Consider the following 25,758-nt stretch of genomic DNA (forward strand, 5'->3'; position numbering starts at 1 on the left):
ATGAGAGAATTAGGTTCTAGAAGTCTGCATAAGATGCTCCCTTAGTATAGACCAGTTGCCCTGAATATTCTTGCACCACGAAAACAACTTGAGATAGTCACTTCTCCTTCAAGAACACAAGTCAGTTAAAAAATGACAAATTAAAAAAAAAAATCCCCTCCCCTCAAAAAGAATCACACAGCCTTTAAATGCTAAGAAGGTAAAAAAGGAAACACGCACACACACACACACACACACACACACACAACATACACATGCGTTACATATACATATACGTGTGTGTGTGTATATATATAAAATATGTTTCTAACTATGCTTAAATCAGAAAAATCTCTTTAGCTGCTGTTCAACTGAAGGAAATTTTAGAAGTAAAGGGTAAATCCAGACCAGGAGCTTCCCTGAGTGAAGTTCTAATAACTGGATCCTCTAGTGAATAAGACCTACAGATGCCAAATAAGTTGGAACTACAGTCCCCAGACAAAAATTTAGAAGTCTTGGGTAGAAGATCAAAAAGGAGATAATATACCTCGACTGATGCACACCTAGCAAGAAGGATGAAACAGGAAGTCACACAGATTAGGAATAAACTATTTAGTAATCTGCTTTTTAAAAAAATTATTGGAGTATTTTTTTCTAAAAATAGTCAAATTATACCAAAAAACAGAGTAACCACATGTCAAACAATGCAAAGTCCTATGATGAATTAAAACAAAAATAAAAATGTACCAAATATGTTACTACATAGCAACTGTTCAAGTGTGCTAAAAACGGGTGTCTTCTCCCTTTTCAGAGGCTCCCCTAGTCATTTGCAATATATTTTGCCTACTTCTCTAAAAATCAAAATAGGTCCTAATAAGATACAGGTCTTCAATCCCAACAGCAAGTAAAGGATTTTCCTAAAAAAAAAAAAAACAAAAAAAAACTCTGCTGCCAGTTTGCAGACAGAGTGCCATGTTACACCCCAACCTGTGGAGGCTAAATCACAGTCAAAAACAAACTGCGTGACTGGGAATTATAGTAAGAGAACTTAAAAAACAAAAACAAGGGCGGGTGCAGTGGCTCACGCTTGTAATCCCAGCACTTTGGGAGGCCGAGGCAGGTAGATCACCTGAGGTTGGGAGTTGGAGACCAGCCTGACCAACACGGCCAACCCCATCTCTACTAAAAAATACAAAATTAGCGGGGTGTGGTGGCGCATGCCTGTAATCCCAGCTAATCGGGAGGCTGAGGCAGAAGAATCGCTTGAACCCGGAAGGCAGAGGTTGCTTTGAGCCAAGATAGCGTCACTGCACTCCAGCCTGGGCAACAAGAGCAAAACTCTATCTCAAAAAAAAAACAAAAAAAAGCTGCAGGAATGGAATTCCATACACAATGAGACTGCAGTCTTGCTTTGATATTACAGCTTACTAAGACACTTCTAATGATGTGCTGGACAAATTTTGTCTACTTCAAAAACACCTAGCTAGGAATGTGAAGACCAAGTGCAAGGAAAGAAAACACAAAAAATTGGTTAAACAAAATACTGTGGCTCACGCCTGTAATCCCAGCACTTTGGGAGGCCGAGGCAGGCGGATCACGAGGTCAGGAGATCAAGACCATCCTGGCTAACATGGTGAAACCCCGTCTCTATTAAGAATACAAAAAATTAGCCAGCATCATGGCGGGCACCTGTAGTCCCAGATACTCAGGAGGCTGAGGCAGGAGAATCTCTTGAACCCAGGAGGGGGAGTTTGCAGTGAGCCCAGATCGCACCACTGCACTCTAGCCTGGGTGACAGAGTGAGACTCCGTCTCAAAAAAAAAAAAAAATACCTGTTTTCTCCCCCAATAATTTTTGGTCTGTACTAGGTATGGCGGCATATGCCTATAGTCCCAGCTACTTGAGAGACTGAAGCAGAATTATTTGAGACCAGCCTGGGAACATGGCAAGACCCCATCTCTACGGGAGGGGAAAAAAAAATTGGTTTGGTAACCTCAATTGGGAAAAATATAAAATTCTGTTTTGCATTGATAAGTAAAATATGTATGATTCATATACCTTTTCTTTATTCTCACTGATTTTTAAAGCATGCATAAAATATTGTAGTGTAACATCTATAATATCAAGTGTGGATAATTCCTGTAACTACTAAGAATAAGCAACATAAGAATAATAATTTTTCCTCTCTCCAAGGGCACTACCAGTAACAACAACAACAACAAAAAAGAGGGCTCAGTGTGATTGTCCTAATTAATTTTTGGTCTAAGTTGAACTGTCTAATATAACAGCCATTAGCCACATGCAGCTAGGGTAGTACTTGAAATATGGCTAGTTTGATACAGTATGAATAAAAGAAAAAATATTAACAATTGTTATTACATATTGAAATGGTATTTTGGATATAATGGGTTAAATAAGATGTTATTTGAATGAATTTTATCTGTTTCTTTTTACTCTTTTAAATGTGGCCAATAGAAAAATTTAAATAACATGTGGCTTGTATTATATTTCTATTTGACAGTACTGGTTTAGAAGTAGTAACGGTCAATTATAGCTGTTCATCAGAGTTCAGAGGAGCTTTTCAAAGTGGTCACCTGGAATCTAATCCAAAATGAATCGGGTCTTGAAAGTCAGGACCCCAATATGTGTATTTTCAAATTACCCCTCAGATTATTCTGAGAATTATTAATCTAGAGGTTAGTGGACATAACTGAGCCCTACAGGACTGACAGTGGAACAAATATTGGTAGCCCTCTGTAACTTCTTTCTGTAGAATGAGAAACAATATGCTTTTTGCCTGCTTGATCAAAACAACAACACACAAAAAAAGTACTGGAGTTAGAAAAAAAAAGAAAAGTACTTGGCTCAAAACTAGCTAAATCTAAAACAGCTTAGATTTCTGTTTAAGATGAGCAGGCCTATTGTATAATAAAGACTTTGGCCATTGTCTCTGGTTCCTGGAAGAGACTAAATCCTTATAATTTCCCAAGTAATAGGAGTGTCATTGTTATTTATAAGCCCCTTGGATCACACCTGAGTTTATGCTAAGAAATGAGATGACTCAGGAGGGGAGCTGGTCACTAGAAAGACCAACTACATGATTAGAGGGTTGAGGGCTTTCAGCCAGCCGGACCTCTGGGAGGGGAGATTGAGTTTAATCATGTAGGCTATGATTTAATCAAGCATGCCTATGTAATGAAGCCCTGATTTTAAAATACTCTGGACACTGAAGGTCAATGGAGCTTCTTGGTTGGTGAACACATGGATGTGCTGAGAGGGTTGATAAACTCTGATTCCACAGGGAACAAACAGGGAAGCTCCGTGTTTGAAACCGTCCCACACTTTACCCTAAGCGTCTCGTGCTTTTGGCTGATCCTGACAATAAAACTGTAGTGCTTGAACTCTGTGAGTTGTTCTGAGGGAATTATCAAACTGAGAAAATTGAGGGGACCCTCAAATTTGTAGCCAGTTGGTCAGAAGTGCAAGTGGCCAGGGGACCCCACTTATGGCCCCATCTGAAGTAGGGACAATTTGGTGGTGGACTGAGCCCTTAGCCTGTGGCATCTGATCTAACTTCAGATGGCTAGTGTCAGAATTCAATTGCAGTACACCAGCTGGTGTCACAATAAGGTTATAAATCCAAATTGTAACAAAAACATTTGGGGGAAAAACATATTTTATATATATATAATATATATTTTTCATATATATTATATATAATATATTATGTATATAATCTTATAAAACTAAATTCAAGTAGTAAATCTGCAATAACCGAACAAGCTATACTCTGAAACTGAATACATCATTTTATGATCAAACCTGATCATTTGATCCTAAACGAAAGAACTTTAGATCCAAAAAAAATTGAAGCAATTTTAACATTTTTCTGGTTTTCACAAAGATGATTTTATTTTTCCTTTTTATTTTGCAATTATCTTCACCTTCACAGTTATACCAATAATAATGATGACAATAACAATAATAATCCAGCAGGTTTAGAATTACACCGACAACCAAGGGAGACTTCAGGGAGATTACAGGATTACTGTTATGTTCAAGTCTGATCTTTATCCACAGGCATGTCCAGATGTTGGGAGGGATAGGCATATAAGTTTTGTAACCACATTGAACTAACCAAGATTCATACTCTTGACATAGAAAGGCGAATAAGATTTCTTAACAAAGCAGTCAAGAAGAATTTCTCTCATTTTTCAGCCAACATTCCCTCACCATACTGGACATATCCTCAAACAAAAAAAGTAGGACAGGGAGAACAATTAGGAAAGACAAGGAGAGTGATGAGGAGGGAAGGAAATCAGAAGCAGCCCTGCAGCCTGACTACAAATCACTGCCCAAAGGGAAGCAGGAGAAGGCAGGAAGAAAAGGAGAACTGCCCTGAGAATTACAAAGAGCATTAAGTATAGTGTGTAGTTCTCTACAATTATTCAAGGAATGCAGGAAAAGAAAGAAGACTGAGTGCTGTGCCCATGTGTGCCATGAGTACTTCGCCGCTCACTGAAGGACAACCATTCGTTTCTAGAAAATGAGATTCTGAAATCCACGGAGGCAAAAATGTACCAAGAGATGCTTGCTAAATCAAGGATATATGCTTTTCTCTGCCAGCCATAAGGTATTTTTGAGGTAGAGAAGTGAAAGGATATTCTGAGACAAAGAAGAGCGTACTTTATCTGAAGATGCCTCTGCTCATCTGCCGACCTCTGCTGGATCAACAGTGGCATCCAGTGGCCAAAAGTCTCAGCACAGACTTCTTTGTCTCCAGAAAGGGTTTCTATTGCTTTGGGTGAAGTGGCAATTTAGAACAAAACCATTTCTGGTGTCTATAACTAAGGTTCCCCAAAGACACGGTATTTTGTAATACCAAGTGAAGAACCAAAGGCCATAAAGAAGAAATGGAGAGGGGCAGGTTAAGATTGGCTGTGGCATTTATATTTCCTGTGGTATTACTAAAAAGAATGAAAGTACAGGAGGGGATGAACCTATATGTGGGTGGAATTCCTAGATTTTCATTGCCTTAGAATACTTTTTAAAAGACAGTCTATAAGATAAAATATTTTCATTTTAAAACAAAAGCAATTCTGAAACAAAAGTGTCCATATGTACATTTTATTTTTTAAAAGACACAGGAAGGGACAAATAATGTAATTATCATGGCTTAATTCAGTAATTTATTTGAGATTAAGAAGTTTGGTTCTGAAATGTAATTTTTAAAAACTGATTGAATTTCAACTGCTAAATTCAGGTTGTCTGTTTTAGGGAGATAATGAAACTGGCTCAGGTATAACCTCAACCCATAGCAAACATATAGAAAAGAAAAGCATTCCACCCAAAATATTTTCTTGGTCTAATTGCTGATTTAAATTGTTGAAAAAAGTGATTTTTCTGGCAAAGTTCTAGCAAGTAAAATGCTAGTAAATTCTTTCTAATTTTTTAAAAAAGAAAGAAACTATTTCCTCAGTGACCTAACACAAGCAAGAATGAATGGAGTAATCCTAAACTTTCATCTTACTTAGACCATAATTTTTCTCTTTAGATCAAAGAAGTGCGCACCAAAACGCTCTTCTCTTATGGTTCATATTGTTCATTTTTTGCCCTACATTTCTAACTAAAAAAACATGGAATTGTCATACATATTACTTCCCTTGATTCTCATGGTATACCTCTGGCTGGCTCAGGTGCACGTACCACCTCAAACTCACCTATTTGGATGAGATGTGGGCAGCATGAACTGGAATTCCACCACACAGGTGTTGTCCTTAAGCTGGCGGTGTTGTACGCTGTTAAGTTCGTAGGCAATATAAGCCCTTCGAACATACACCTGGTTCAAAAGAAACCCTCAGTAAATAAATTTCAAAAACAGAAATTAAGAAAATAGCCCAGAAAAAGAGTCTTGAAACGAGGTATCTGAGGCAGAAGGTGCTCTGTGGGGAGAGAAGTCCCAAGGCCCTATGTATATGTACATATCTTGCTTTAATTAATAAAGCTGGAGTCTTAATGCTATAACCATGACTACTAATGAAAACAAAACTAGGCTGCCTCTGCTGGACACCTATGTGCACTGTAAACCTTCTTCCACACTAACCTAAACCCTGGAGAAGGTTTAATCTTTAGCAAAAGACAGCATATAGAACTACAATTATTAATCTATTAAGCATGATCATTTCAACAGGAGATTAAGCAGTGAGAAAAATGAGAGGTGCTGATTTTGAGCCACTTACGGAGTGAAAATAGAAGACACAAGCAATCACAGTACAGTTCAACTCTTTCACTATCTCATGTCTTTGTTTTGTGTCCTCCCCGACTACCCCACCCATTCGAAATCAGTTTTCAGCAAATCCTGATCAAAAGCAGTAAGGCAGCCGGGCGTGGTGGCTTACGCTTGTAATCCCAGCACTTTGGGAGGCCGAGGCGGGCGGATCACGAGGTCAGGAGATCGAGACCACGGTGAAACCCCGTCTCTACTAAAAATACAAAAAAATTAGCCGGGCGTGGTGGCGGGCGCCTGTAGTCCCAGCTACTCAGAGAGGCTGAGGCAGGAGAATGGCATGAACCCAGGAGGCGGAGCTTGCAGTGAGCCGAGATTGCGCCACTGCACTCCAGCCTGGGCGACAGAGCGAGACTCCGTCTCAAAAAAAAAAAAAAAAAAAAAAAAAAGCAGTAAGGCATAAGCAGTAAGACATAATTTGACATATAATATCTCAAACACACGAACTTGACTCAAGAGTTAAAGGAACAGCAATAAAATAAAATAAAAATAAATTTAAATTTAAAAAAAGAAACAGCAATAGGCTACATCTCTGCAAAAAACTGTCAGTCCAACCTCACACATTTCACAGCAAATTTGCCATGCACATAAAATGCTACCTGAGATTCTATGGCACGGGAAGTATATAAGGAAGCTTCTCATTAAATGAGATGAAAACACTACAAAACACTTAAATGTTTTAAAACTTTTGGCATTTACTGAGTAGGATAATTTACACTCTACCACAGAGTACAGATAAAAAGTAACACAAAAGAGCTGGCAACAGACTACCGTGATGTTACGTTACATAAAATCATCTAAAACACTCTTTTTCCCCATCTTCAAAAAACATCTATTTGGCAACTTTACAGTGGTATTCAGGGCCTGCAATTTTTATGCTTAATGAGGTAGTGTGCTGTGGTGGAAACAAAAGTCTTTGGAGTCAGATTAGCCTGAGTTCACATGCAAACTCTTCCACTTACTACATCTATGTGATTTTGGAAAATCACTTAACCTCTCAGAGTCTCACTTTCTTCTTACTTCCTAAAGTAACTGTAGGATTAAATGAGAAAAATAAAATACCTAAAACACAGTTCATTAAATGCTATTACTTTCTTTCCTTTGAGGAAGTATTTCATAAGAGCTGCTTGACAATCCAAAACATAACTAAAATCAATTTTAATTTGGCCCAAATCGCACAATGGTAAGATGACACATGCTCTGATCAGCCATATATTTTCGCTTTTTGTGTTACAAGGAATCCTAACTCATTATGAAATGGGAGAATTCAAATACCTGGAAAATAGAAACTACTGAAAAATGCTGGCAGCTATTTTCCTGTGATTGGAACCTAGAAGCTGGTGATGAGTTCAGATGAAACACTTGAGTAAAGTATCTGAGTAAGCACGTACTCTTTCAGAGGAAAAGAGACTAACTACCCTTAAGAACCAACCTTAAGGCCACAGAACTAGAACTGACATGGCAGCCAAATAGAAGAAACCAGCTACAAACAAAGGAAAAGGTCATGTCCCATTACCATAAATACTTACCTCCAGAGCTGCCATCCTCACTACTTGGTTGCTGTGATAGAAGAAGTTTGGTAGGACATCAAAAATAGATGTTTCTGATAGGATGAGTTTCTAGAAGATACAAAGAAGGCTTAAGCCTTACATCAAAAGAAAACAATTTCAATGGACACTATTTGGCATTTGAAGCATTTAGTGAAACCTAAGAATTTTGTCTCTGAATGCCATAATCTCTCTGTGCCTCAGCTTCCTGAGCTACAAAATGGAGAAAATAAAATACCTATCCTCGTAGGGCTGTTTTATTATATGAGTAAATACATGTAAAATTCTTAGAATACTGAATTAACAATGCATTATTTGTATGCTAATATAAGTGTTTATGACATTATTCTTTTCTGACATTTATCTGTACTCTCTAAATATTGTCTTCACCAGGCATGGTGGCTCATGCCTATAATCCCAGCACCTTAGGAGGCCGAGGAAGGCAGATCACTTGAGGTCAGGAGTTCGAGACCAGCCTGGCCAACATGGCGAAACCATGTTAAAATACAAAAATTAGCCGGGCGTGGTAGTGAGTGCCCATAATCCCAGCTACTCTGGAGGCCGAGGCACAAGAATTGCTTGAACTCAGGAGGTGGAGGTGGCAGTGAGCCGAGATTATGCTATAGCACTCCAGCCTGGGCAACAGAGACTCTGTCTCAGAAAAATTAAATAAAATAAATATTGTCTCAATACTCCACTATGGTAAACCCTAGATTTGAACCCCAGCTGAAAACCCTAGATTTCAGCTGTTAACCAAATAACAAAAAACATCCTTTTTTCCCCTCTAGGTTCCCCAGGAAGAAATGTTACAGAAAGTCTAAAGATACCCCTGGGCCAGATATAACAATGGTATCCTTGTTTCCAGGTGGAAAAATATAAAGTCATTCCTGAGAAGATAATGTTTAAAAAATAATTGCAGTGGTCCTTCTGATTAGTAGTAAAATTAGCCAATAATCTCTTAAAAATGGGCTTTTTATAAAGCTCAATAGTTAGCATTAACATAAAATTAAAATTAAATGATAAATAGCTTTGTCTCCAGAAGAGTAACAAATACCTATGTATACATCTGATTCAAATATCATAAATCATTAGAGAAATGTGTGTATATATATATATATATCAGAAATCAACCAGCCTCGTCATTTAATTCTGGTCTAGAATACTTTCTAGGTAAAGTACAAAGATAAAGACTTCAATAGGACACTTCTATCAAGGCAGGCCTATTTGATTTTTAAGCTAAACCACAATTCTAACAGCATTTGTATGAAAAAAATTCATAAGTATAAATCATTTTAGAAAGTCAAGGTATGAAACTCCATTACATGGAAAATCAAAATTAATTAATTAATTACTTAAACTATGCTTGAGAATAAAGGAGGTAAGAGTCCAGATAGGCAGGAAAGGGCTATATATATATATATATACCTGCAGGTTCTCAATGCAAAATTGATGTCCATACATGTCAATAGCTGATAGGAAGATAGACTCTACTTGGTTATGGCGAAGCTCATATGATGGCAAATGGGAGGCAATAAGAACCTAGAGTGAGAACAAAATAGGAGGCACACGTTCCTCAGGGAGTGATTATTCTAGACTCCTATTAGGCAGCTCTGATACAAAAGCAATAAATATAAATCTGTAAGTGCAGGCATCACAGATAAAACAGAGACCAAGCAAAACAACTTCTAGGTCCTGTAACATAAAGCCAATGCCACCAAATACTGAATCTCAGTTGACTCTCACCATGATTTGCATTGTGGCCAATTTCCCATGGTGGGTAGGGGGAAGGGAGAGAAAACAGCTTCAATCAAGTTCCATCAGTGTATGTGATTTACCATTGCAAAGCTGCTGGTCCTAGGGACTGCATGACTAGCTGTTAATTGGGAATCAGGTCTGCCAGGGAGCAGCTGTGGGGAAGGTAGATGCAGCAGAGCTAGCCTTTTACAACTCTGAAGTAGAAAGACAGACTAGGGAAAGCCGCTTTGACAGCCCCAGGTACTCAGCACCAAGGAGAACGCGTCAGGAAGTAACACCAATGCGCGTGAGGGGCAGAGAGAGTGAAAGCAGTGTCATAAACAAACAAACAGTGACACGGTAGGATCTGAATACCCTCAGCAGGTCACTGAGAGGTTCAATAGCTTTGAGTAGTTCAGTGACATGGATACAATTGTAGAGAAAGCAGAAGGTCACTGAACAGCTTCAAATGCTGCTTCCTTGTCAATGCCCATGCACTGAAACACAAAGGGAGTGCCAACTCTTGGCTTCCCTGCTGAAACCTTTTGGAATGGAAATGAAGACTGCAGGGTGAAACTAACTGGACTTCTCTGGGGTTGTTCTGATTGCTACCGCCTAAGATTCATTTCATTACCTTTCTGCTTTCCACACTTGATTATTTCCTGTATACTTGGAAGTTTTCATCTGCTTCTAAGCTCCCTTTGGGAAGTAAGAAATATTGAGTCTATTTTCTTCCCTGAGTGTCCTTTCCTCCACCTGACCCTGGTTTACTATCACAGGCCTACTAGGGAGGGAAGGGAATGATACCAGGATTTTTTAAGGGGGAAAGGGCTTCTATTTGAAAGAGACACAGCATTAATCTTTTCCTTTCTCTTTAAAAAACATACCACATGAAAACATTTGTTCTGAGGAAAATGTGACACATACATAGAAAATAACATGTTCTTTGTAAAGTGATTAAGCAAAAGTTCATTGTGTCTAGGACTGCCTGATCTATGAAAGCCATCCCTCCTTTAAGAAAACCAACAAATGTACTTACCTGGCGTGCTCGAAGTGCTACTTTGGCATTGGTGGTCTTACTGAGTTGAGTTAGCTCTGTGAGAATATTCAGCAGCTCATCAGTGAGAGTAGGGTCTCGGCCACACAACTGATCCTAATTGTTAATGTAAAAAAGAACATAGCCATATTAAAAAGAACAGGTGGATAGGATTTTAAAATAGAGAAAAGGAATGAAAACAAAGTAAACGCAGCTGGATTAATAAGAAAATGCAAACTTCCTATTATTTTTACCCTAAACAATGTGGTAAAGAAGATCCCAGAGGAAGTTTGGCTAAGGAGAGGCAGCCCAAATCCTTCACTCAAAATTCCTAATGTATTTCCTTATAAATCAACACCATACTTTTAACACGCAGAAGGAATCATTAGAGACCACTAAAAGGGGCTAAGGGGATTCTGAGTAAGAAATAATAGATTATGTCTCAAAGTTTTAAGAGAACGTTTTAAATAACAGGGACTAAAGGCCTTCCTGTTTCCCCTCCCACTTTTGGAAAGAAGGTAGATACAAGGCAAAAAGAACCACCCCAGTGGTTTTCATCTCATAAACCAAATTTTCAGCAACCCAGGAGGATGCAAAACAGAAACACAAGAACAAATTACTTATTTATAAACACACACTAACTAAAAACACCATCTCATATGCTGGCAATTCTGCATCCCAAATCATTTCTCTTCTTCCTGTACCAAGAATCATTCCATGATACTTAAACATGTGAATCCTTAGCTGAATTAGAGGAAAAAAACAGGCTCCTACTATAGAATCCATGGTTTATTCAGTATTGGGTCCTTCCTTTTCTAAGAAGTCAAAAATGTTAAGAAAATAATCCCAATCATATTCTGAGAGAAATATTATTACTGGAGTCCAGTGGAATATCAGTTCATTTCCTAAATTCATCCATTATCCATGCAATTTCCATCTAAGCTGAAAAAACTGTAAATGCAGTTTTTATAAATGTCTGTCCTTCTTGAATTTTACAGAGCTACTAGTAGTAGTAATTATTAACACCACACCATATAAAATATATCCATTTAGATATCACTACCTCTACTTGGAGTTTTAAATAATTGCCTTGGCTGGGCAGGGTGGCTCACACCTGTAATCCCTTGAGGGATTACTCCTGCTTGAGCCCAGGAGTTCAAGACCGGCCTGGGCAACATGGTGAGACCCCCATCTCTAAAAATAAAAAATAAATAAAATAAAAAATTTAGGCCAGGCGCGGTGGCTCACACCTGTAATCTCAGCACTTTGGGAGGCCAAGGCGGGCAGATCACGAAGCCAGGAGATCGAGACCATCCTGGCTAACACAGTGAAAACCCATCTCTACTAAAAATACAAAAAATTAGCCAGGCGTGGTGGCGGGCACCTGTAGTCCCAGCTACTTGGGAGGCTGAGGCAGGAGAATGGCGTGAACCCGGGAGGCAGAGCTTGCAGTGAGCAGAGATCACGCCACTGCACTCCAGCCTGGGCGACAGAGCGAGACTCCATCTCAAAAAAAAAAAAAAAATTTTTTTTAAAGAATTGCCTTTGTATTTTAATAAATATTTATTCTCCCCCTACTACCAATGGGACATGAGAGAAGACCCAAAGCGCCTGCTTGTTGCTGCATGTTAATCTTCTCCCCACTTTGATTATCAGCCCTTTTCTTTAAGAATTTCTATTTCATACTTAACCTTCCCCATCTCAGGGACCTTTATCACAGCAGTATAAATAAATGCAGTATAAATAAAAGACATGCTTTTTCCAAAACCCCCACCTTCCACATCACAAAGTAAATACTTTTGAAATACTCAATGCCATCATGCTGGGAAGGTTTCTCAAACCTTTTTTTTTTTTTTTTTTTTTTTTGAGACAGAGTCTTGCTGTCGCCCAGGTTGGAGTGCAGTGGCGCGATCTCGGCTCACTGCAGGCTCCGCCCCCCGGGGTTCACGCCATTCTCCTGCCTCAGCCTCCCGAGTAGCTGGGACTACAGGCGCCCGCCACCTCACCCAGCTAATTTTTTGTATTTTTAGTAGAGATGGGATTCTGGTTTCCTAATCCAACAATCAGAGGTCTGCTCTGACTGTCCAGAGTCATAAAACACATGATGGGATTTATAATTAAGGAAGTGCAAGTACTGTTTTCACCCATTTAACCCAGATAATTCACTCATCTGAGTGAGAAAAATAAAAGCTGCTATTAAAGTGAAGATAAACCCAGAGGTTCTACTGAACAGGTAGCACAGATTGGAGAATCTGTTCTACCTATCCTAGGCATAAAAGCAAACAGGAGAAAGAAAATGCAAGTAAATCTCACCTTTTACTGAGAACTAATGAGCGAAACAGAATTTCAAAGGAATATGTAAAACTACCAGAAACAGGAGCATAAAAAGGCAGAAGGAAAGAATTGATAGATAACAGTAGGTAGGGAAACCAACATCATTTTTTCCTACCTAAGTCCCTTTCCTAATGTTCTTAATAGAGCAAACACACACCTTTCCGAGGTACTTACTAAAAGCATTGGAATGACCCACCAAAATGCCTAAAAACATAAGAAGTGTACTGGGTAATGCCATAACTCACCTCCTCTGTACAAAGCCAGACTAAAGTCTCAACATTAAAAACAAAAGCCAATATGACAAAATAAGAACACTAATCACCTCCACAACCTGTATCAGATTTGATATGGAATGCATTCCCTTTAAAGGAAATATAGGTTTACCTTTATAGATTACACTAAAATTTTTAAAAATGGAGTTATGCTCTTGCATAGTTACAGATCATGTTCTAACTTAAAAGACAAAACAAAGCAAAACACGCAAAACCACTTTTTTTAAAAACCACTTTCTAATTTTATCTTCCCACTATGAGAGAAAGGGAGTAAAAAAGGGCTTCAGGAAAAAGCAACAGTATGTGTAGGAAAAGCGAACTATGGAGATTAGAAAAAATAAATGTGGGCCAGGCGTAGTGGCTCACGCCTGTAATCCCAACACTTTGGGAGGCTGGGGCAGGTGGATTACCTGAGGTCAGTTAGAGACCAGCCTGACCAACATGATGAAATCCCGTCTCTACTAAATACAAAAAAATTAGCCAGGCGTGGTGGCACACGCCTGTAATCCCAGCTACTTGAGAGGCTGAGGCCGGAGAACCGCCTGGGAGGTGGAGGTTGCAGTGAGCTGAGATTGCGTCATTGCACTCCAGCCTGGGCAACAAGAGTGAAATTCCGTCTCAAAATAAAATAAAATAAAAATAAATAAATAGGTGCGGTGGCTCACACCTGTAATCCCAGCACTTTGGGAGGCCAAGGTGGGCAGATCACCTGAGGTCAGGAGTTCGAGACCAGCCTGACCAACATGGAGAAACCCAGTCTCTACTAAAAATACAAAATTAACTGGGCACAGTGGTGCATGCCTGTTATCCCAGCTACTCAGGAGGCTGAGGCAGGAGAATCGCTTGAACCTAGGAGGCAGAGGTTGTGGTGAGCCAAGATCGCGCCATTGCACTCCAGCCTGGGCAACAAGAGCAAGACTCCATCTCAAAAAAAATATAAATAAATAAATGTGAAGTAATTATCAAACAGTATGAATTAACCACTATTTTCATTAGTCTATTCTGACTTGGAAGTTTTCCATTCAAATATTTTCTCCACTGTCATCATTAATACTTAAAAAAAAATTGGCAACAGAAAATTATGTGTAGAATAACTTTCTCAACCCTGTCTTGTCCCTGACCTAGACACAGCATTCAGGTTCTGAAAGAAAACATCAGCGTAATTTTCAGAACCACCCACCTTAAAATGCCAACTAACATCCAACAGGAAGTTTATTACCCTCTGTCCTAGAGACAGGCTTCTTTTGGGCAACTGGACAAACCAACATCACCATCTAATCCTGGTGAACATTTTGTAACAATATCTTTAGATGGTGTCTACGTCAGCAGATGTGTTTAGTCAACATAAAAAGGTTTGTTTAAAGAGCCAACCAGATGATTTTGGGATTACAAGTTACGTGCAAAAATCTGGCGTCCCAATCCACCAACCAAAGGTCTGTTCCAACTGTCCAGAGTCATAAAACAAAGTGAAAATTATTATTCAGCCATACTAGTACAAAATAGTTATTTCTTGCTTTTACTTTTGACCTAGATGGTAGCTAACTATAGGAAATAGTTTGAATTTGCAGAAATACAACAAACATGATAAAATGTTCAACCCATAGCCAAGGCTGGGCACAGTGGCTCATGCCTGTAGTCCCAGCATTTTGGGAGGCCAAGATGGGAGGCCAAGACCGTTTAAGCACAGAAGTTTGACGGCAGCCCAGGCAACACAGTGAGACCACATCTTTAATTTAAAAAAAAAAAAAAAAAAAGGCATAGCCAAAGTTACACAGCTGACTGACAGAAGAAACCAACATAGTCCAACTTGATCTTAGAAGGCAATTCAAAACAAAAAGAATGTGACCTTATGTGTAATGCCCTCAAGACATTAACTATTGTTCAGCCGGGTAGGCACTAAACCCAGTATCAGCAATGAACTGGTAGCTTCTCCTAGTCATATCTGCACTTTTTGATATCCCAAGAAATGTCATAGGGTAAGTTTAACAATAAATTGTTAATATCACCCTTATTCAGTGAATGTGGAATCACTAAGACTTTTCTTCTTTATTTACACATTGGACAAAATTATTTGCAGTCAGGTTAAGCGGAGGAAGGAAAGGTGCTGATCAGCATTATAAATTCTCCCCATCTAAACCAAATCAGGGGTTCATAGGCATGGCATTACTCATACAGAAGCATGGTTTATAGCATGTTCATGTGGACCGTATCAAAAATAAGTTACAAGCAGTGAGGGGAAGACTACCTACCACCAAGGTGGCTAGAAGATATGCACATTGCCATCTAGATAGCTATGAAGATGTTGATACTTTGTATTTGTACCAATTAGCTTAATCTGGCTAAAGATTAAAGAGTTCCTTAAATATCTCTAAGCAAACATAAACAATGTTCTGAGTTCTAAGCTTTTTCCTATAAAGTTAAATTTAAGAAATAAGAAGAGCTTTCAAAAAATAAATGTACTATTGGTCTTCCAGACTTTGTGTTAAATTATGTTACAATCCCTTTAAATGGAGGAAACCTGATAGGACTTTAGCCTTTTACCTGATACTTTGCTTTCCACACAGAGTGAAAGATTACCAGAAATCTGCTTGAGAGCCCATGAGGCAAGTCACCACTGGGCAAGTTATGCTAACACATGGAGAGGATGAAGGTACCTCTTTACTAGAGCAAGGCATATCCCATGACACTGACTCACGGAAGCCTGATTTTCTTGATACCTCCCTCCCTGCAGGTTCAAAAGCCCCAGAAATCATCATCTAGCTCAGCAAAGCATACTACCAACATTCCTACTTCTAGAAAGCAGAGAATGGAACACTGGGCACATAACCATCAATCAGGAAGCCAAGATATGCAAAGAAAGGGGAACCAGCAGAGAACACAAGCTGGGGGAATCAAAGTGCTACCATGTGCAGGTGACATCTGTAAAAGACACTAAGATCCAAGCAAAGAATAATCCAAACAACCAAAATGGCTCTTACCAGCTACTACCATTAATGCAGATGTGGGAGAGGAGGAGGGAGAGGAAGAAGGAAGGGGGAGCAGCTAAGCGTTGTCAAAGAGGAAAAGAGGAAGACATGTCTGGCATTCAGTAACATCAGATCAGAAAAGAGCACCGTCTTGAGCTTTTACCCACGTTCTGTAAGTCACTGTTAGCAGGCCCTGAGCTTGATCACATCATTAACTTCTTGATTTCCAAATCTCTAAGATGAAATGAAAACAACTGATATTTGAAAAGAAATTAATGACGTGAAAGCTTACAGATCCTCTTATGTTTACTGGGTCTCATTTTGTTTTTGTTTTTTTTAAAGAAAAATGTAATGACATCAAAATAAAGAAAAGGACAAATCCGGCTTCCCGGTTCACATGTTCAACTGTCCTTCTCCTCCTCCTCCTCCTCCTCCTCTTCCCGTCCCCCTTGTCCTCCTCCTCCTCCATCCTATTCACCCAAACTCAAACTCTGAAACAGCTCTTTTTTCTAAAGAGCTCAGCCTGTTGGAAAGAAAGTTTGGGTACTATCCATGCAGGTAAGAAGTAATCAGGATGACAAGGTGGGAGAAAAAAAGAACAGTGTGGAAAGTCAGAGTCCCATTGGCTTCTGCCTGTCCTGACTGGCAAAAGCAGAAAGCAAAGCCTCAAACCAGTTCTCTGACAGGGCCCAACGCCTCTGCAGCACCCCCCGTGTAATTACACACTTGAGTGACTGGACTCTGAAGAAAATTGAAGGCCTGAGCTCCGAACAGCTGCCATTTTCTCTCTCCATCACACCAGCGTGATTACTTGAGAAATGAACAGCCCCGGCTCAAAGCTACTCCAGAATTCTCAGAGGAAATATGGCTCCGTGTTCCAATAATGAGATTCTTAAGGCAAGCGTTACTTACAATCACTCCGCAAAAGGAGCGAGCTGAGCCCCTATATCTTACAAATTAGAATTTAAGAAACCCAGCGACAGTCTTGGACGATCATTACTCTTCTGCTGCTCCAAGGATTCTAGGCTTTGGTCTATTTTTAGTGCAGAAAACTGTTAAGTTCTTAAAAACGTAATCACAATAAAAAGAAAAACTCACCATAATTAGCTTCCTATAAAGGCGAATTCCACCCCATTCTAGGTCCAAACTGACAGATTCTTCTACCCTCCTCATCATTACCCTTTTCTGACAGAAAGTCTTGGCTTTATCCAAATGAGATTTAACACTCCTTTCATTAAATTAAAAAAAAAATCGAAATAGTCTTTCTTCCTTCTTTTGACTTACAAAAAAAATTAGCAAGTTGCCATAGATTATATCATTTCTTAGCTGAAACCTGTCACTTGGGGGAAGCTGAAGTATTACATAGTACTGATATATATATTTTTCCCTCTCAAATGCATCTTCTCGTTTCCCCACCATCTAGCCATTCTAGGGTAGCAAAGGCAATGAACTCTCCCTATAATTACATATTTTTTAAAGTGGCTATTCTAAAAAATGTTATATGCTTTAGAGTTAACCAGCTAGGCAGATAACTGAATAAGTGGCACTCTTGTTAATCAGAGGTGTATGGTAGATAGTTTCCCTTCATTCTGAAGCAAGAAATAAAAAATAGCTATGAAGCCGGGCGCGGTGGCTCACGCCTGTAATCCCAGCACTTTGGGAGGCCGAGGCGGGCGGATCACGAGGTCAGGAGATCAAGACCACGGTGAAACCCCATCTCTACTAAAAATACAAAAAATTAGCCAGGCGTGGTGGCGGGCACCTGTAGTCCCAGCTACTCGGGAGGCTGAGGCAGGAGAATGGCGTGAACCCCGGGGGACGGAGCCTGCAGTGAGCCGAGATCGCACCACTGCACTCCAGCCTGGGTGACAGCGAGACTCTGTCTCAAACAAAAGAAAAAAAAAAAAAATAGCTATGAAGATGTATGTTTTTTTCCTCCATGAAAAAATGATGTAATTAACGTACCAAGAATCCCAATTCCACAAAGAGACAAAAAAGAAAACTCTAGGAGTGAAAAGGCACTATAGTCCCCAAAAAGACAGGCATGCAGCAGCAAGGCAAATGCTCAGGACCATGGGGTGAGGGACTCTAGAAATAGCCCTACTGTACTAATTCCTACAACTAACTCAACCAGAATGAGCTAGGAGTGAAGGACTTGCAAGTCATCTTTAAAAATCCTTCAGCCCACAAAAATTCCACCCACTGGCCAAATGCACATTAGCTCTTATCAAACTTACCAGGCTCACTCCCTATTCCTACTTCCTACTAATTCTTATTTTACTAAGTTATGGGGAGAAAAAAATCATATATTTACTACCAATACAATAATCCAAGCTTAGATTTTCAATGTAAATAAAAAGGGACCAATGAAGATGCAGAATACATTTAAATTTCTCTGGTCAGGGAGGGGGAGTGCTGGATTTCTATTTTTTTTTTTTCAAGTTTGACATAAAAGCCATTGCTTGTATCTATAGAACAAGAGTTAAAATTAGAGTATATTGGCTAAATAAGATGAAATTTTAAAGCTGCTGTCATGATGACCACAGGAATGGTGAAGCACAGGGCATTTCTAAACAGAGTTAGGAGGTATAAGTTCCTGTGAATGAGTATATGCATAATGGCCAGAAGAGTCATTTTCTCACTAAAGCAGGTTCCTTCAGACCAAGGACAAAGGTAGATGTGAGAAACTGTTAATCCAAAGCTCAAGCCCCACTCATCCCATAATTATAAAAGGCAGTAGTTTTTTTCTCTAACCATAGCCATCAAAAGGAAAAAATACTTTTTGTACATCATTGACGGTCCTTACAAGTTCTGAAAAATGGTACTCACAATAAGCATTGTGACCAGAAGATTCTTCTTGGTGACTTGAGCGTGAGAGAAGATGTAGTTCAGTACAGTGTTCATGTCACTTTTATTCTCTTCCCGGAGGGCGAATACACATTTGTCATAGTGACCTGCACGCCATGAAAAGAACTGGTTCTCACCCATGTATAAATGTTCACATTTACATGCTATATGTTTTGTATTGTCTATAATTTATGAGATGAGCAGTGAGAAGAAACATTGTAAGGATTTTCTTTGATGGATTTGTACAGAAACTGGCAATGTGATTTAGTAAAAGGAACACTGGACTAGGAGTCAGGCAATTTGGATGTAAGATCTGGGTTCAAGGCCTAGTTCTGTTAGCAATTTACTGTGTGCTCCTGGGCAAATCATTTTACCTCTCTGGGCCTCAATTTTATTAAATTTTTTAAAAATTGGGGAGGTGGGTGTGCCTTAAAGACTGAAAGATTGGGAATAACTCAAACCCCAATCTTACTCTAAACTCTCTCATGATTTCTTGAGAAATTTCTGCTGTTTAAAAAGAAATGTAAATATCATTAAACTTGATGATCTTTAAGGTCTCCCCCAGAGCTTGAGATTCTGATTCCATGTTTGAGTTACAGAAAATAGTTGACCCTAACCAGTAGGAACAATTTTATCTCAAAAAATAAAACCACACCAAACTTAGCAATATCCATGAGAAGTATGACTGCTACCCCTGGAATCAACATTTTCTTCTGTTAGTCCTTGAAACAGCTAAGTAACGCCTAGGAACGCCAAATCCAACCCAAGGTATAGATCAAGGAGAACCTTGCATTAAGTCAAAAGGTCTGTAGGGAGACTAAACTTATGCATATTTTCACTTGCCTTCCATAAGGCCACTAGGGGCAGGTTAGTTCTGAGTAGGAAAGTTATGTTTTACAACAGAAGCATAAGCCTCTGGTACACTGTAGTGATATCTGCCATGGGATATAAGTAATATTCAGTTCTTTAGAAAACAGCTTACCTCAGAATTAAATTTCCAAGTAAAGAGGAATTAGTGTTTGAATATTCTCAAGGGTCAGAATTTTGTGAAATCATGAAAACAGTAAAGGATTATCACCTCAGTTCAGATTCCACATTAAGTTACAAACCAGAACAGTGACATTCAAACTGCATTATCGTGGTTTCCTAGAACACTGAGTACACTGGACCAGTGTAACCAGGCTTTTAATTATTCTAAATATTAGAGATTGACATAAGCAATTTTTTTCCAAATAAAATTACATTTGAAAAACAATGGACTACAATATCGAGAGAGCTGCCAATTTCATAAAAGACACATTTAGACCAAAAGGGAAGCTGTTTAAAAATTAGCTGTTCTGTATTAATATTTTTCTCCACCAAGACTTAGCTTTGAAGTGACAACACAAATAAACTTTGGCAATAGGACCAGGGGAAATAAAAAGAACACATTTACCCGGGGTGAGGGGAGACATTAACAGAAAGAAAGCAACGATAGTTTTTTGTTTGTTTTTTTTTTACTTTGAAGATCCTGCACACCAAGACACTCTTTTTTTAAAACATTTAATTGGCTGGGCGCGGTGGCTCACCCCTGTAATCCCAGCACTTTGGGCAGCCAAGGCGGGTGGATCACTTGAGGTCAGGTGTTTGAGACCAGCCTGGCCAACAGGGTGAAACCCCATCTCTACTAAAACTACAAAAATTAGCCAGGCATGGTGGTACACACCTATAATCCCAGCTACACAGGAGGCTGAGACAGAAGAATCGCTTGAACCCAGGAGGCGGAAGTTGCAGTGAGCAGAGATTGCACCACTGCACTCCAGCTTGGGTGTCAGAGTGAGACTCCATCTCAAAAAAAAAAAAAAAAAAAAAGAACAACACACACAAAACAAAAAACAAAACAGTTTAATTATGAAATATATATACAGAAGAACATATAGAATATATGGTATCAGTGGAAATAAACACCCATGTGTTATTTTAAAGCTATTAAATTTTAATAGAACATCTCTAGTATCTTGGAAGACGCCTGCATAACCCTCCTCAGAAACAACTACTAAGCTGAATTTTATGTTAATTATTCTTTTGTTTTTCTTAACTTTTATCACCAATGTATGTATAGCTTAATTTTCATGGTTTTTGAACCTGAAAAAATGGAATCACTGTACCATTTCTTTTCCTTAACATTGTATTTTTGAGATTCATCCTTTTGTTCAGTGTATGCCTTGGTGCATTCATTTTCACTGCTGCATAGTAATCCATGGTAAGAATATACCAGACTTCAATGATCCACTCTACCTATGTATATTTAGGTTGTTTCTTGTCTTTTTTGAGATTATGAACAGTGCTGTCACAAATACTCCTGTATATGTCTCCTAGTAAACGTGTAATAGTTTCTCTAGAGAATATTTTCTAGGAGTAAAATTACTAAAGAATACAAATAAGTTCAACTTTATTAGGTACTGACCAACTGTTACCAAAGTGGTATACCAATTTGTACTTCCATGTACAGAAGCAATGAAGATGATGATGTGACTTTTAAATTTTTGCCACTCTTCATTGTGGTTTTTGGTTCATATGACTCTAACTACTAATGGGATTGAGCATCTTTGTGTAAGTTTATAAATTATTTGTACTTCTTCTTCTGTAAAATATCTTTTTATATCTTTTGCCCATTTCGCTATTAGGATGTCTTTAACTTGATGATTCATACCAATTCTCTAGATACTTCTAATTATTTTTTAGGTATATATTTTGTAAATATCTTCTCACACTTTGTAGCTTATATTTTCAGTCTCCCTTTTTTTGGAGACAGTGTCCTGCTCTGTCAACGGGGCTGGAGTGCAGTGATGCAATCACGGCTCACTGCAGCCTCGACCTCCCCAGGCTCAGGCGATCCTCCAATCTGAGCCTCCCAAGAAGCTAGGACTACAGGCACATACCACTACACCTGGCTAATTTTTGTATTTTTTTAGAGACGGGGTCTTGCTATGTTGCCCAGGCTGGTCTCGAACTCCTGGGCTCCAGCAATCTGCCAGCTTTGGCCTCCGAAAGCGCTAGGATTATAGGCTTTTCAGTCTCCTTATGATGTATTTTGATGAACAGAAGTTCTTGAGTAGAGTTTAAGTAATCAGTCTTTTCTTTTGTAGTTTGTACTTGCTGTGTCTTATACAACAAAATCTTCCTATCCTGAGGTTCTAACGATATTCTCCTAACCATTTAACAGTTTCACCTCGTTAGTACATATTTAAGTCTTTAATTTATCGGGAATTGATTTTTGTGTATAGGTATAAGATAGGGATTCCATTTCTTTCTTTCCTCTTTTTTTTTTTTAAATCAATAACCCATTGTGCTGGTATCATTTATTGAAAAAAAAATCTATCCTTTCCTCATGATCTACAATGCCTCCTCTATCATAAAATAAGTTTTCATATATGGCTGGATCTGTTTCTGGGTCATTAGGTTCCACTGATCTATAAATCTATCCCTACACCTATCTCACAATTTCTTAATTAATATGGCTTTATATTAAATCTTGATATCTGATTAGGCAAATCTTTTCACCTTGTATTTCTTTGGAAGTATCTTGGTTATTGTGAGACTTGTCTTTTATGGAAATTTTATAATCAGCATTACACCCACAGATGAATTTAGGAAGAATCAGCACCTAATAGTGTACATTCCAATTTAAGACCTTGATAATTTATTTAAATCTTCTTTACTATTATAATCTTCTTGATTATAATTTTCTCCAAAAGAGGCTTGCACATTTTTTGTTAGATTTACTCCTTAGTATTTCATCTTTTTGGTTGCTATTTTATGAAGTAATTAATTAATTATTTAGAGACAGGGTCTTGCTCTGTTGCCTGGGCTGAGTGCAGTGGTACAATCATAGCTCACTGCACCCTTGAAACCCTGGGCTCAGGCAATCCTCTTGTTTCAGTCTCTTGAGTAGGTAGGACTATAGGCATGTGCCATCATGCCTGGCTAATTGTTTTTAATTTTTTGTAGAGATGGGGTCTCACTATGTTGCCAAGGCTGGTCTCAAACTCCTGGCCTCAAGCAATCCTCCTGTCCTGGCCTCCCAAAGTGCTAAGATGACAAGCGTGAGCCACTACATCTAGCCTGCTATTTTAATTTTTTTTTCCTGAACTGCTTTTCTAAACAATTGCTCTACTGTAAACAAATACTGTTGAATTTTGTATGCTGACTTTTGCATTTAGCAATCATGTTAGATTTTAAATAATTTAATAATCAATCGGTGAATCCTTTGAGGCTTTCTAAAAAGACACCCTATCATATTTAATAATGGCAGATATATTGCTTTATTACTTTCTAGCTCTTATACCCTTTAATTCTTTTCCTTGTCTTACTGCACTGGCTAGGACATCCACTATAATGCTGAATAGCACTAGTGACAGCAGGCATCCTTGTCTTATTCCTAATCTTAAAGATAATATTTTCAACGTTTTACCATAATGCATATCCTGCAGATTTTTTTGTGGGTCCCTTTTACAAGATTTTAAAAGTTCCATTTCACTCCTAGTTTCCAAGAGTTTGTCATGAATGGATGTTAAATTCTGTCAAATGCTCCCTCTCCACACCCTGTTATCTTGAGATAATGAGCATGTTTTTCCTCCTTTCATCTATTTCATGATAAATTATGTTAATTGACTTTCTCCAAACTGATCAACCTTGAATGTGTGGGATAAAGCCAACTTGGTCGTTATGTATTATTTTGTATGTTACTGGATGCGGTTTGCTGATATCTACATGAGGATTTTTGCTAGTCATGAGTGGCATAGGCTGCTTTTAAAGGAAGTAAAAAGGAGCAGATAAAGGAAAATGTTTCAAATTTCAGATGTTTCAAATTCTGTGATGTTTCACTGCCATCTTGTGGCAGGAAGCAATGTCGGCAGTACACAGCTTTAAAATTTTAGCTAAGGTTATTTCACACTTAAGAGACAATTTATCATTTAGTGAAGCTCTTCAGAGAAAGCCAGGGATAAAGTCCACCTAAATTATATACTAAAAAGTACTGGAAAATCTGAACTTGCTCTTCCTAGATGCCTCTGGTTCAATTCATGGATTAGCTGCCAAGAATCCTCTTCAGATATGGGTTTCTCAATTTCAGCCTGTGATGACTCAATCAACTTACACTATACAAGGTCAAAAAGATATCAACAGGAATGGTAATCTCTATTAGAAAAATTACTTCGGCCCTGTCTCAGAAGCACACTGGATTCCTAATTTCATCAAGCTGTGTTTCGTTGTTCTTTCTTTAGAGCTAGTGGATATAGAGGTTTAGTTTTTAAGGGAGTGGTGATAGGAGACTGTTTATTAATGGGAAGTGTTGTTGACAGGAGGGGGCTTAGCTCTTACACAGTCCTATAGCGATAGTTTGGGTTGGTTATCAGAATCAAGGCTTTCTTAGCTAGAGAGTCCTCAGGAAGAGGCTTACCATTCTGGAATTGCGTCTCTACTCGCAGGTACTGCCGGAGCAGATCCATCACCACAGCCTTCATGTGGCCTCGGATGCCACTTCGGTACCTAGGCAAATAGAAAGGCTCCACTGAAAAACCTGACAATCCAACACGATTAAGCAATAAACCCAAAGGCCAAATTTACCTCCACGACATTTCACTGAACTGCTTTCCCTCTGAATAAAGAACAGCCTAAAATGAACTACAAAATTAACTTAAATTCTAAGTCTAAAAGAAATAGACAAGATCTTTTTTAATAAAGAAGACAACAAAACCCTGCATAGCCCCACCTACCAACACCTTGATTCAGTTCCTACTGCTAAGTAGAAATTATTACCGTACTCTTGAAATGGCTGAGATATCTGAAAATTTTGTAAGTATCTTAAAGTTAAAAGTGTTCTGTGAGGCTGGGTGCCGTAGCTCACATCTGCAATCCCAGAACTTTGGGAGGCCAAGGCAGGAGGATCACTTGAGTTTAGGAGCTCCAGACCAGCCTAGGCAATATGGCAAAACCTCTTATCTACAAAAAATACAAAAAAATTAGCCAAGCGTGGTAGCATGTGACTGTAGTCCCAGCTACTCAAGAGGCTGAGGTGGGAGGATTGCTTGAGCCTGGGAGGCAGAGGTTGCAGTGAGCTGAGATTGTGCTACTGTAGTACAACCTGGATGACAGTGTGAGACCCTGTCTCCAAAAAAATAAATAAATAAATATGCTCTGTGAATATGCCTTTAGTATTAATAGCAACAACCACAATTACTTTTGCACCAACCTAATATAATAGGCTCGATAAGCTAAGAAGAAAAAATGTCATACTGGGCCCTGTGACAGAAGAAAAATTAGGAGCTTCATCAAAATGGAAAGGAAGAAGAAAACAACAAAATTTCTGTGCCTTATTAATTGACAGGCTGGACACAGTGGCTCATGCCTGTAATCCCAATAGTTTGGGATGCCGAGGCAGGTGGATCATTTGAGCCCAAGAGTTTGAGATAAGCCTGGGCAACATGGCAAAACCCCACCTCTTCTAAAAATACAAAAATTAGCTGGACATGGTGGTGCACAGCTGTAGTCCCAGCTATTTAGAGGGGTTGAAACAGGAGGATCACCTGAGCCTCAGGAAGTTGAGGCTGCAATGAGCCATGATTGAGCCAATGCACTCCAGCTGGGGCAACAGAGTGAGACTCTGTCTCAAAAAATAATAATAATAATAAATAATTGGCAGAAAAAAATGCAGAATATTAAGAAGTCAGAAATATTGAGCATGAGAGTTAGCTCACAATTCTAAGATATTTAGAAA

General features: G+C 38.8%; 1 protein-coding gene across 8 annotated transcripts in view; it reads right to left on the reverse strand.

Annotated features, from left to right (window-relative positions):
* ACACA (acetyl-CoA carboxylase alpha) overlaps positions 1 to 25,758 on the reverse strand; it is a 342,930-nt gene that overhangs the window by 131,462 nt on the left and 185,710 nt on the right. For all 8 annotated transcript variants that reach the window (XM_032163072.2, XM_032163071.2, XM_058446054.1 and 5 more), the window contains 6 exons: positions 24,442 to 24,530; positions 18,984 to 19,108; positions 10,586 to 10,699; positions 9,238 to 9,351; positions 7,795 to 7,884; positions 5,700 to 5,818 (listed from right to left, as the gene is read on the reverse strand). In XM_032163072.2, coding sequence (XP_032018963.1) covers positions 5,700 to 5,818; positions 7,795 to 7,884; positions 9,238 to 9,351; positions 10,586 to 10,699; positions 18,984 to 19,108; positions 24,442 to 24,530 — 651 coding nt within the window. The remainder of the gene's footprint in view (positions 1 to 5,699; positions 5,819 to 7,794; positions 7,885 to 9,237; positions 9,352 to 10,585; positions 10,700 to 18,983; positions 19,109 to 24,441; positions 24,531 to 25,758) is intronic.

Source organism: Hylobates moloch, unplaced genomic scaffold (genome assembly GCF_009828535.3).
Source record: "Hylobates moloch isolate HMO894 unplaced genomic scaffold, HMol_V3 SCAFFOLD_10, whole genome shotgun sequence".
NCBI lineage: Eukaryota > Metazoa > Chordata > Mammalia > Primates > Hylobatidae > Hylobates > Hylobates moloch.